General features: G+C 45.1%; 2 protein-coding genes across 2 annotated transcripts in view; one reads left to right on the top strand and one right to left on the bottom strand.

The window, feature by feature from the left end:
- Window positions 1-5,250: 5,250 nt before the first annotated feature.
- Window positions 5,251-13,503, top strand: FAXDC2 (fatty acid hydroxylase domain containing 2; the record flags this gene model as incomplete). Its single annotated transcript, XM_082489806.1, has 8 exons — window positions 5,251-5,298; window positions 8,173-8,264; window positions 8,368-8,471; window positions 9,203-9,324; window positions 9,653-9,858; window positions 10,786-10,891; window positions 11,968-12,134; window positions 13,347-13,503. 8 exons carry the CDS (start codon window positions 5,251-5,253, stop codon window positions 13,501-13,503), a joined length of 1,002 nt encoding a protein of 333 aa, XP_082345932.1.
- The window catches only part of LARP1 (La ribonucleoprotein 1, translational regulator), a 52,225-nt gene continuing 51,704 nt past the window's right edge, over window positions 13,065-13,585 (bottom strand). Inside the window, exon 21 of the transcript XR_014269656.1 lies at window positions 13,065-13,386. The gene's annotated coding sequence lies outside the window, so the exon portion shown is untranslated. The remainder of the gene's footprint in view (window positions 13,387-13,585) is intronic.

Raw genomic sequence — 13,585 nt, forward strand, 5'->3', positions numbered from 1 at the left:
TAAGAGGACAAACAGCGTGAGGTTGGGAAGTGAGTGCTGGGAATACGCTCCTTCCAGAAAAAAGTTAATTGGTAAAAATACAGCTGTAGTGGTAGGTACAAGAAACCAGGCACAGACGGTGAGGCACCACCGTTGTTGGTGCTTGCTGATCTCTCTGCAGGTCTAGCTGCTGCTGGTTTGAGATACTGCCTACCAAACAAGAGCATGTGTGTGGCTTCACCTGTGAATGGCCATACAAGACAGGGGTGATATTCCTTGTTTTTCCTTGTGTGGCAAAATAAATCTGGAAAGTAATGGCGAGTAACACCCTCAATTCACAGAGCTTAATTCATAATAGGGCACTGTACGTTAGGTAAGTAACATAGATTGGGGCCACATTTACATAATAAAGACCAATGCTACTGCAAATTACATCTTGCTCTCTGCAATACAATAATTACAGACTTTATGGTCTGTAAACATCATATTTAAAGACAACTGAGCCCAAGCACATTCTAACCTATTTGCATCTTGTCCTTACAGACTGAACCAATACCTGTAACTGGTTGAGGACACTGTGTAGCAACAGTGTTGGTATAACTTACAGATTTAGTGCAACACGATGAAAACTGGACTGCTGTTTTTTTTTGCCAAATTCCACAGTAACCCTTACTGCTTTTAACAAACACACCTTTGACCCATTCAGTTGCACTGGCACTAGCTGTTTTGTGCCCGAAACATGAGTTAGTGCATTATAAAAACCACTTATCTTTAAGGTTTAGGTGGCTTTCTTATTCTCAGATACAGCCATTAACTCTTGATGAAAAAGTCTTACCTGCAGAGATGCATTCAAAATGCTTAACTGAGTGACAGCATGCGCATATGCGCAGGGAACGCTGCCAGTACTAACAGTGACACGGCACTGGCTTCACATGACTTGTCTGGGAGGGGACAGCCAGCTCCTGCTTGGAAACACACCCCCGTTGCCTTTGCCTAAACCCTCATAAAGTTTCCACAGCAGTAATGAAAGGTGAGGAGTTGAACTCTGGGCTCTGAATAGACACAAAGGACCTCTCCTAGGCTACCATCAGCAGGAGGTGAGCAAAGAATGGACAGCCAGAGTTCAGGGGTGTAGTACCTTGAAAAGATATGATAGAAACTTTGAGGAAATAATTAAAAGGCACCGTCATGTGTCTGTTTAAAGTACAATTGTAAGCTTTTCTAGGAACCGTGGTTGCCTCGAGATCTGTGCAGTGCTTGGCACAGTAGGACATCCACCAAACACGAAGTCTAGTCCCGTGTCTGTCCACATAGTGTGGCTGATATGCAACTTTTCGGGTGACCAGGTAAGTTGTCCTTACGTTTTCCTTTCCCTACTTTCATGGATAGTCATAGCCTTTTCTCTCTCAGGCACAGTTGTTTCCCACTGTCTGAGCACTATAAAGGTTGATCCCAATGAAGTAAGGTCTACAACTGAAGATTCAAGCAGGAGGGAAAAAGGAATACCAAGAAACTGTGGTAGGCAGGCAGCCCATCGCGGCAGATGTACCCTGTTCCTCAGCTGCACCTGCCAGCAGCAGGACTGGCTGGCTGGTGTTGGAAGAAGGATACAATCCAGTACAATACTGGGTGCAATGGAAGGAGAAGCGGGCGCTTGTGCAGCCGCAGCTTGGGACTGTCTGTGCAACAGCAATGTAAGGGAACAGCAGAGACGGGACATAAATAATAATGTAAATTTTAAAACAAATGTAAAAAATGTGGCAGTGCTTTCCTTTTCAGATTATGTTAAGCATTTTAAAACATGACTTAGACAAAGTAGCTTTTTCTGATAAATGAAGTGGAAAATTCAGTGAAAATAGATCTGGGACTTAACGAACAGTTGTTGGACAAATTATGAAGTACATGGAAATAATAAAAAAGAAGTATTAGAATTCTTTATTGACTAGTGTATGTTTCCTCTCTAATGTCAAAAGACTGCTTGGAAAAAAAAAATTACTTTTATTTTAGGGTTGAGAATTTGGTTTGATGAAATTTTGTGTTAACTAGTTTGAAATAACCAAAAAGGAACATTATTTGTTTTGGTTTTTTAAGTTTTTTTTTAACAGCACCATTTCTAGCTAATATTTGTAAATAGCTGCAGGCAGCTGAAGTCTTCACTGGTTGATTCGGAGCTGGTTAACATGCCAACATGAGATCAGTGCCAAGCAGTTGAATGGCTTTTTTGTTTGCCGAAACAGCCATGGTTACAGCAATGCTTTTTAAATGTATTTGGTGTATTCTGAATCAGAAAAAACATAATCCAACAAAAAAGAGTAGGTAATGAAACGTTGGGGGAAAAACATAATCCATAAAAACTTACTTAAAGTTTTATCCTGTAAATGTGGGTTAATAAAGGTAGTGTACTGAGATTTTGGCATGAGGGAGGGTAAGCAGACATCGCAGTACTGTTTCAAACTGGAATTCTTTGCCCAAGCAAGACTTGTATCATAATTTGATTATTTTAAAAGGAGTACTGCTAGAAATGTGATTGTAATTTTAACTCTTCCCTAAACTCACAGAATATGAGACTCGATCAAGCACTGGCTCTTTCTCCTCCTAAAAAGTCAAAGCAGAGTCACATCCTCTACTGTGCTCTGCTCTCTAGCTCTTCGCATGCAAAGATTCAGCAGGGTTTGACTCAGCACTGCTGTGTGGAGGAACCATTCTGGAGCATCAACCTTCCAGCAAGCAGCTAACAGTAACTGAGAAACCCCTTTTATGTCTGCCTCTCTAAGATCTAATGTTGTCTACTACAAGGTCATCAGAGTAGAATAATCTCGTTAACCACAGAAAACTATGGCCAATGCTATTTACTGTACTGTCCCAGCAGAATAATTTCATATTGCTGTTTTCAGCTCCTTACTGGATGGTTGTAGAGAAGACGGGGAGGTGCGCAGCAAAAGGGCAAGCGATATGAGTTATAACAAGAGAAATTCTGATTGTATACTGGGGACAGGGGAGGAGGGAATTACAGTGAAGGTAGTCAAATACTGGAACAGATTTCCCAGAGAAGCTGTGGAGTCTCCCTCCATGCAAATACTCAAAACTCAACTCTTCAAGGCTCTGAACAACCTGCTAAGAAAGCTGGAATGGAGCAAAGCCTCCAAAAGGAATGGATTATTCACACTTGACATATTTCAAGTATTAGTAGTGTTTTCTTAAGAAACAGTGGGCACACGTGGACTGAGAGGACCTGTGTGACAAGGTGGACATGTAGCACATGTTACATAACATCAGATGCATCACTGTGATTAGAAGGTCTTTTGGAAATGAAGATAAGATCAATTTGTCCCGTGGCAAGTTATTTACACTGTTCTACTCAGGCTAGCAGTGTATTTGTGATTGCTACTTATAGGTATTCTTCCTCAGATATGTTAGAGTCCAACTGTATTTTTTCAATAAGGTTGTGGTTGGCAAGCTTGATCTGTCAGACAGTATAGTAGCTCACAAAGTCTAATAGCGAGGAGCTGTAGATCTGCGAAAAACAAGACACTGTGACTTCCTTAACACATTCTCATTTTAAGCAATAGCACCTTAGGGCATTTCTCACACTACTGTTTTTTTAGCCAAGGGAGACAAAGTTAACTTGTTTATTGTTTTGGTTTTTTTAAGGCTGCTACCCAAAGTTAGCATTTCCCATAGGAGTATATACAACCCTAATGTCGAAATAGGGGGTTGGAGTTTGGGCTGGTGGTTTCAAGTTTCACTTTTTGCCTGATTTTTTTTTTTTTTTCCCTTCTCATAACCATTTAACATCAGTTTCTTCCACTAAAATATGTAGTTTGGTGGACTGGCCTCGTCCTTTTCTGTCCATGAGTAAGCAGGAACCCAAGCAGGAAGGTGGTGTCCAGTTTTTCGGTCTCGTGCCTCTTGACCTGCATACTAACACGTAATGCAGGGAAACAGAGCTGGAAACACTTGTAAATAAACAGGGTTGCATTTGTAAGAGCGTAAGCAGAAAGCTATCATTTCAAAGCTAAAGTGTAATCTCCTGGCTAATATGGGGGCTTCTTTTTGGCAGTGTATTCCTCCTTTCTGAAATACTCCAAGAGGAGTACTCCCCAGAGGCTTGCTAGCGTCATAAAGGTAATAGAATGTCACCTTTCTAATGAATAATTTTCCAACTGTTTTTCTTTGTCCCTTAGAAAGGTGCCTTTCTATCCTCTTTGTACTTTTCTTTGTTACCTTAGGTAACATAGTTTGCCTGTGCTTGAGTATTCTTCTGAGTATGAAAAGCAAAATGGAGTAAATTCTGCAATCCTCAAGTAATCTGGCCTTCGTACTGTCAGAATTCATGTGTTTGTTCTTAAAGACAGGGTGAAACCAAGAAAACCTTAAGGAATGTTTTAGCTTTTGCTAATTATAATTTATGGTAACAGGGCAGCGATATAAAAACAGCTACAGATAACCCCTCAGACAGCCACAGCATGTCCTGAAGTAGTGATCTTTCCCTGGCCATGGACAGCCGTGAAGCCCCGGCAGCTACTTAAACCTTGGATTTGATTTTTTTTTTGATTTTTTTTTTTAACCAAAACCAGCAAAAAATGGTCAAACCAGAACCAAATGCAGGGAGGTTTATTATAACCTGGCCACCCGTCCATTGAGGACTTTAAACCTTCAAATTGACCAGAGCAGGACTCAAAGCAAAGATGATTTTCTCACTTTCCACATTCTTTTGCTGTAACTTACAGTTCCTCTGCTGCCTGAGTGAAGGCTGTGTGGGGCTCTACTCTGTTAATTCTTTGTGGCACAAACTCACATGTTTGTTGTCAGATTTTTGTTTTCGTTCTTGTTAGTTTAACAGCATGTCGTTGTTATGGAAGAGCCCGTGTCCCTTATTGTCATTTGTTTGCAGTCTGTGAAGGGCTGGAGTTCCTACTGGGCGCAATGGGCCAGATCGAGGGCGGCAGCTGTGCCACAACACGCCAGTGCCACAATCAAAAGCTTTGGTTTTGCCTGTTCTCCCATTTTCTTTGTCACCCTTGCATCCCTGCTCGTCTTCTGGGACAATACTAACTTGTCAGGAAATAGGGGCATTTTTCTACTCAAGAGCTCAGCTGTGCTCCATGGCCAACACGAAGGAGAGAGCAGGACAGGACAGAGCACAGAGAGTAAATATTTTACAGTTTTGCAACTGAGCTCGAGGTTGAGGGGATTTGCTGTTGTCAGCAGTGTATTCTTCCACTCTCCAGCTGTACAAGGTTCACTTACTTAGATCACCTCTTATTTCAGATGACAAGAGACTCTGGATACTCCACCATGGCTGAGCAGCAGAAGCAGGTAAAGGCTCAAGGTCATCTGTTAAAGGAAGTGTTACGCGGGTGCTTTGGAAGGAGGGATGTGTTGCACCATCTTCTAAGAGAAGTGACAGAAACATCCACGCTCTGATCACTTTAGCACGACTAGGAGCTCAGCACAGCAACATCTCCCCAGCACTTTTTCCCTTCCAGTGGGCTGCAGCCACGGCACTGAGGGGTGAAGGGCCTGTTGTCTTTGCTTGCCTGGCAAATAGACCACAACACTCCCCTGTAACCAGAAGATGTGCCACCTAACTGGGCCCCGTTCTCAAAGTGGTCCTGCTGAACAATACGTTTCCCAGCTGACGTGCCCCAGTCTCTTTACCTTGCAGGCAGCAACCCTGTTCTGCACTTAAGGAATTTGCCAACTCCTACAAGCCCTTTAAGGGCAAGATCTCAAGCAATCCATGGGTCAGAGTTTGGAAACTACTGTGCTGGAGCCGTTGGCATGAAGAGAAACAGGGTGTTAGCACTTGAACTTGATGAACAAGATTTTTTTTTTCTATGTAAACTTCTTTGCTTCTACAGCTCATGTAATTATACTGCGTGGGATTCATTCACGTAATCGCTTCATCACGTGCAATAAAAACACAGCCTCAAAACAAGACAGTTTCTTGCCAAAGGGCTTTTAAAATAGCTCAAGTACTGAGCTTTAGCTACTTTCTGTCCTACCTCAAAGCAGGACACTCACAGTGTCTGATGAGTCTTAGGAGTTACTAGTTTTTGCAACACTGAGGTTTTTGGCTGGAAGATGCTAAAGACTCTGAAATACTATTTGGTCTAACTAAAAATTCTGACACTTGTAAGACATCAGAGTTTTTCCTTTGGTATGTTCTTTCTTCATCCCAGGAAAAAGAAAGTTTTATAGGATATGATTTGTTAAAAAGCTCTAAGCTTTTTATAGCTTTTGTAACCCTTTTTTCTAAAGAATATGTAGATGGTCTTCCAGGGGCTAAAGATTAAGAAATTCTTACCTCATGTCAGCATACACGAGGCATAACATGGATGCAATTGCAACTATGAAACTGCTACGAGAGCGAATCTTCAGAATCTGGCACACGCTATCTGAAGCTGGAATAGATGGTTTTCGCCTGCCTTGCATTTGTAGCTCAGTACACCCAGCGATAATGTTGGCAACTGATTGCATTGCTTCTAATAAAACCTAAAGGGTTCACACACATCGAGCTGTAGGGCAAGAGTCCTTTAAATGACTTCCTCCCCAGTTGCTAACTTGATTTAAAAAAAAAAAAAAAAAAAAAGAAAGATGATAAGAGAAAACGGTTGTTTGTTTTAATGAGGAAAGTCTCAGTGCTAATGAGCAAGGTTCTGTTCTGGGACAGATAAATATTGCTGACAAGTCCTGGGAGATGTTTAACGTTCTGTAGCTGTTACAGAATCTAAAAGAATCTCTTAGCACCAAAAGCCACGTAGAGAGGATTCCTCTATATTGCATTACCCTAAACACACCTGCATTCAACATTTATTAGTGAGCTGCCTCTCTTGTTTGTCCTCTCTGACAGGAGACGAGCAGGACAGCAACTATGAATCATTATTTTTACTTCAGTCTGTTTGTGCAGCACAACACCACTGTCCTTCCTGTTTTCTAACTGAGTGATGAACAAGACACCAGCTGGTTATTACACTATATTATTTTATAATTGCATTGATTATTTTTTTAAACATTTATCCTGCAGATAAACATAATGCGTATTTCACCTAAGAAAACCTGAACTAAGATTGCTGAACTCCAGAACCAGTTCCAACTTGGGCTACTCTAAAAGACACATAGTTAATTATACATTTGTCATATATTTGCTAAACAAATTGGTTTTGAATATTTATATGCTCAAATATATTGAATACTGCTTTTTGAATACACTTATTCCTGGAATCAAAAGGTCTCACTGGTAATTTGCTGACTTTCTTGCAGTTGCTTTGTACGGTTAAAATCCTTACAATCACGCTAACATCACAGCTGCCCTTGTGCTGTACACAGGAATATTTTTTCAGTAGATACCATTTCTGTGACCGAGAGCAGGGATTTAGAGACCTTTACACTTTTGAGAAGTTGAGTATTTTAGCTCCTTGTTACTGTGCAGCTGTTCTACACAGATGGCACATGGTACCTACTAGACAAGTTGTGCTCTCAGTACTAGAACTGAGTTGTACCTGTGATGGCCTAAAGGCACAGCAAAATGAATTCTGCAAAGAAAGGTATTGTCCCGTATTAAACCTCTGTTATACTTGGGGGGAAAAAAGGCAAGCTTCCGGGCACGCGAGCCTGTCTTCAGAATCGGTCTTCAAAGCAAAGAGGAAGGTTGAGAGGAGTGGTTCTGGATTAACTGGAGCTGTTAATGAGATCATCTGAGCACAACAGTTCTTGACTACTGTGGGGAGAAAGCATTCTGCATACTGGGAGGGAGAAAATACTGAGGGAGAGAGGTGTTGCGATGGAGCACCATTCCTCACCCCCAGTTCTTCCTTTCCGACTGCTTTGAGTTATCCAGAAGCCCCTTATATTATAGTCCTCCAGGTACCGATAAATGTGCCAAATAAAAACAAGGAGGTCCTTGTTTTTATCAAAAAAATCAGCGGTCCTTTCTCTCCTTTGGTTATTCCAGGGAAATTCCATGTCGGTGACACTCCAGGTCTCTGTAAGCACGGCAGATGGATGTGTGTGCACTCCTCCCCTCAGTTACACACAATATCACATAACAGCTTTGTTATTATGCTCTTTAGAGAGTTTGTGAAACATAATGGGCCATCATAGGACTGCCTTTACCTCTTGTGTTTCAAATACAAACAATGCCAGTGTAGGACGCAGCAACACATGGACACTCTTGCTGCTTGCTCGCAGGAAGAGAAGCTCTGGGATGCCATGAAGATCACTGCCTACGTCCTTGGCACAGGCCTGCTCATATTCACTGCCTTAGCGAACTCTGTTTCTTGGTAAGATTTTTGGAACAAAGGGGCTCGAGGAGAAACTTTTCTGGGGGGAGGGGAAAAAGTGGGTGATGAAAAGATGGGCAACCAAGAACACTTACTCCCACAGGCACGCACAGGACATCTGGGACATCTTAGGCCATTTCTGTCAAACAGCATGGCTACAGTTCTACTACACGTTTGAGGGAGAGGAGTGGACAATCTTCCTCCTTGGTAAGTTTTAACAGCTCTCTGCTGTAGGAGGAACCACCCGATGTATTACATCTAGAGGGGGGACACGGACATGCCTTCCCAAACTCATTAATGCTCCCACTGAAAAAGCACACGTAGGCTTCAAAGCCAGCCACTGCTGATGTAGCGCGACCGTGCTGCCTTTGCACTGGTTCATCGTTAGACCCCTCATACAAATTAAAAATTTGATCTTTTTGCTGCTGCTGAAATGGCTTCCTTGTGGAAAAACACTCTTTGCTCCTGTGAGAGCTGAATGACTCTGTAGAACTAATTACTGAAAATTATAGTAAAATTAGTGAATTTTACTCTTGCTGTAGCACCTACAAAACCCTGCTCTGTCTGTGGTTAACAGCTGGCGAACGGGCCTGGTAGGGACCTCACAAGGTTCCAGGGATCAACTCATCCTTATCCTACTTGTATTTAAAAACAACCCCTGACAGAGATCCCCCAGCCTCCCGGAAAAGCCCTTTCTTAGCCTCAGGTGTGGCAAATTGCAACCTATAAGACACTTGTCTTCTCTAACCTCCTCCCCATTCCCTAGGTCTTACCTGGCTGTCAGAACTTACCCATATTCCATTTTAAAGCTTCTCAGGGCAGGGGATACGCATCTGGCACATCTGGGTCCTCTAGATACTACGCCGCTGTATTTTGTTTCCAATTCAGCCGTAGCTCTCAATTTATTCACACACCTCTGCCCTTTGCTCACGCCACAGGGGCTGCGTTGGTGCCTACCCTTGCTTTCTGGTGCTTCAATGGAATCCTTATGGTGGCTGATGTAACAGGAAAGCCAACTTTCATTACCCGCTATCGCATTCAGCTGGGCAAGAATGATCCTGTAAGTATTTCTCACTCTGCCTCTTCTGCTGGCTAAACCCTTCCTGCAGTCTCCCGGGCTAGGAGTGGGGAGGAGAACCTGTCACGCTTTTCTCTTGCAACCAGATACGGTTCGAGGAGAATCAAGCTGAGTCTTGTATATCAACTGCAGAGAGGAAGGCGGTTCTTGTAATTAGGCTAGTGATCAGATCTGGTTTGACTGCTTGTTAAAAAGTTGATCCCCAAACTAACACAGAAACAGCTTACAACTCTTACAAGGCTCTTCATCCTCCCAACTCAAAGCCACATTGCTTCTGATTTAGCCTCAAGTCCTCACTTCTCTTTTGCAGGTGGACACAAAGAAATTGCGCCAAGCCATCTGCGTAGCGCTGTGTAATCAGTTCTTTATCTCCTTGCCCATGCTGGTGCCCATGTTCCACGTCATGAAATGGTGGGGCAACACCTTCAGCAAGGAATTGCCCACCTTCCACTGGTTTCTTGTGGAGCTAAGCATCTTCACCTTAATAGAGGAAATTCTCTTTTATTATACACACAGGTGAGTACAGGAACAGGGCTTTGTGATTTTCCCCCATCCCTTTAAGCTTATACCCATCTCCTGCAACATTAATAGTCCTAGTCCCCCCACTTCCACCAATCTTGTATTTATATGGGAAGACTCACAGGTCCTGGAATCCATCCTTACAACATGAGGCTTGGGCGCTGCAATGCTGCTCGTAACTCTAGTAAGCAAAAATGGGTAAAATTACAAAGGTGGCGGAGCTTAGAGGCTAAGAAAAAAAACCAAAGCAGCTAGCTTCACACAAAAGCTGTAACTCGTCATTCTTCCAAAAAAGGAGAACAAGACTGACTATCCTGAAAGAAAAAAGCTCAAGAGATCAGTGACCGATCTGCCGTTCACCAGTATGGCACCTACGAAACGGAGCCTGGATGCTGGCATAGCAGGCTGCCTAAGCACTGACACCAGTGTTAAAGGAAAGACCCAAAGCATGGAAGAAAAAAGCCCGCGAGGCTGCACAGAAGAGAGCACAGCATTCTCAGAACTATGTAGGTTTTCCTTTTGGACAAACACAGACAAAAAACTCCATAAAAAAAAAAAATTCTTAAAGGCCCACAGAACCTAAAATTCTGCCTCTAATAGTTGCCAGTAGGTAAAGTCAAAACAGTGAAAATATAAAGTGAGTCTTCCCCTCCAAAGTACTCCCAGGTTTGGGAAAAACAGCCATTCAGGGACTTCGATTTATGGGATTTGTCTGGACTTAAGTTTAACATCAGTCAGTGGACACACACATTAAGTGAGGGGTCTGTGTCAAAGAAAAAGAGATAGAGGGAAACCATGAGTCCTACACTCTCATTTCAGCTGCGCTAAAATCTTTATTATAAAGAGGAGGCGTGAGCAAGTCCCCATCAGAAATTCTGTGTTAGGTTACTCTACGTTCCCTTCTTCTCTGTTTTCTCTGCTTAGGCTTGTTCACCTCCCACTCCTGTATAAGCACATTCACAAGAAGCACCACGAATGGACGGCCCCCATCGGCGTGGTCTCCATTTATGCTCACCCGGTAGAACACGTAGTAAGTGGATTCTCCCACGGTCACCCTCCCGTTCCTGCACGGAGTGTGATTTCTGTGGGATGATGAGAAGTGGTAAGAGAAGACAAGCAAACGCGCCCCGAGACTCTTCTTCCTCAGGAAGAGGAAGCTAAGCTGCACGGCCACGAAGGCTAGCTGTAGAAGGGTTGCCATACCTGTTTATACTGGACTGCACTGGCTTTAAGTGCCTCCAACAGATAAGGAGATGACTGAACGGTGCTTCCTTGAGCACAAGAGAGCTGGGAGCACAGACGGTGCTTCCGGCACGAGATGTGACACTCAGACAGTCTGGGTTACTGCACGGGCTCAGAGTCCCATCAAGATTTCCGTGCTGGTGGCTGGGATCAGTGTTTGCAGGAGCGTCTCCCAGTGCTGCTCCAGCTGAGACTTCTCATGCAAACACATCCCGCCTTTGGAAGATTCCACTTCTCAGTACCGACTCCTGTTAACAACAGTCCTGGGCTGCAGCACCAGCCCTTGTGAGTCTCTGCAGTTTATAGTCTTTGGGCAGCAGAGTGAGTTTTTATATTGAAGAGTCCCGCTGAGCCTAACTGGTGTGGTAAACTTGGCCTGGGCAGTGGCAGGCGCATGTGCCACTGGTAGGACACAATGAAGTGATGCAGCCGGGACCACCACGTGGCTACCTTTGACTGCACGTGTCCCCAGGCCAGTGCCCTTTGACAGCGAGGTTTCCCAAGGGCACCTTCAGCACTGTTCCAAGGTGAAGCTGAGATTCAGAGCTCTGGCTCCAGGGTGATTTTCTGGAGCCCTACTGCCCTCACACCCCCGGTTTGATCTCACATCTAACCTCTACTACAAGCTTAGGGAGTTCGGGCTGTGACTATGTTCTGCAGCGAGTAAAACACAGTTAGCTCAGAGTAAAGTATTTCTTTGATGATTATGTAATTTTAGTAAGGCGTTTGCAGAGGGGTTTTCCCTTTATGTTGTGTGCGCAAAACTAATGTGACGTATCACCCAGGTGAAACGATTCAGCTCCTAGAGGGGAGTCTGCTTCTTGGGGACCCATTAATGAAGCAGAGTTTGTTTCTCATTTCTAGCTCTCCAACACACTGCCTGTCATGACTGGCCCGATGATCATGGGGTCTCACATTGTTTCAATCGCAGCGTGGTTCTCCCTTGCTCTCATAACAACAAGCATTTCGCACTGCGGCTACCACCTGCCCTTCCTACCGTCACCGGAGTTCCACGACTTCCACCACCTCAAGTACGTCCGGGCACTGCTCAGCTCCCCCTTCCCCTCCCGCCCGCCCCCCGGCACTGCTGACGGGCAAAGATCCCTTCTGAGGGTCAGGTGGGTTTGTGTAACTCGCGTACAAGCAGAGGAGCCTACACGGTTCCCCCGACAGCAGGCTGAAAGCTGTCAGTTCTTAGAGCCCACTGCCCGCGCAACTGCCAGCCGCCTCACTGACACCCACCCTCCTCCAGCAGCTGACTTGGAAACCTTCTCCAAAGCACAAACAGCCCAGCGGAGGCTGAGGGTCTCAAGTTTCCTAAGATTACACGGGAGGAAAGAAAGCACATAGTGTCTGAAGCAGCAGGTATCACCTGGGCTTCCCACAGCACAAGCACCGGGTCAGGGACGGCTCTCTGCAAAGCTCTTCCTAGAAGTTGAGCAGACGCTGCGCGTGATCTAGAATAGAGACAGAGCGAGGGCAAGTCACACAGCTGACATAAATTTGCAGGGAGTCTCTCTGTCTGTCCCTCTCCCATCCGCTGGGATGGGTAACACTCCATCAGATAACACCTTGCCCAAACAATCGCAGTTAACCCTTCCTGGCAGAGATCCCCTGCCTCCTCCTACACCGCAGAGAGCAGTTTCAGTGGGTTGTTCAGGGATACATTCCACAGTAGTGGAGGAAGTGTTCCCGTCTCCCAGGCGTGCACTAAATTCACTCCCTCGAACAGTTTGCCCCTCCTGCAGAGACAGACAACGCGGCAGTTCTACCACCGTGCAAATGCCGGGCAACATCCAAACCACCGCGCTGCTTCTCGTTACCAGTCATTTCCTCCGAAGCTCAGCTCGTGTCAGGACACAGATCACTGCAGAGCCGAGACACTCTCTGGGCAGAAGGGCTGTGCTGGTGTCCCCACGCGGGAAGCGCGGCCGTTCGGTGGCCCAGGACAGCGGGTCTTGGGAGCACACAGACACAGCGATGTGGCCGTCCAGCTGCTCCCGCAGCTCTGAGCCGCCCAGGAGACAGATGGCCGATTGTTCAGCGCCACCATTTCTGGGTAACGATGACACCAGGGAGGGAAGTTGCAGGAGAAGTTTCACCCAGGCTTCGTTAGGGCTGCGAGGGAGACTGGTGCAGTGGCAGAAATCACAGAGACGGCTTATCAGGGCTCGGAAAGGAGATGGAAATAGGAAGGGTGAGGCAATCCCAGTAACTTCTAGTGATGTTTGTTTGCTTTCCAGGTTCAACCAGTGCTACGGAGTCCTGGGAGTGCTGGATTACCTGCATGGAACAGATGCAGCGTTCAGACAAACCAAAGCCTTTGAGAGACACAGGGTCCTCCTCAGCCTCACGCCACTCTCCGAAAGCATCCCCGAGGCACCCAAGAAGGCAGAGTGAACCCAGCAGCCTGCGGGTCTTCCAGAGCCCAGCGACTAGCAAAGCGAGTGACAATTATTTAAGCCAAATAGTATTTTAATTG

The sequence above is a fragment of the Vanellus vanellus genome (assembly GCF_965231255.1).
Source record: "Vanellus vanellus genome assembly, chromosome: 13".
Classification (NCBI taxonomy): domain Eukaryota; kingdom Metazoa; phylum Chordata; class Aves; order Charadriiformes; family Charadriidae; genus Vanellus; species Vanellus vanellus.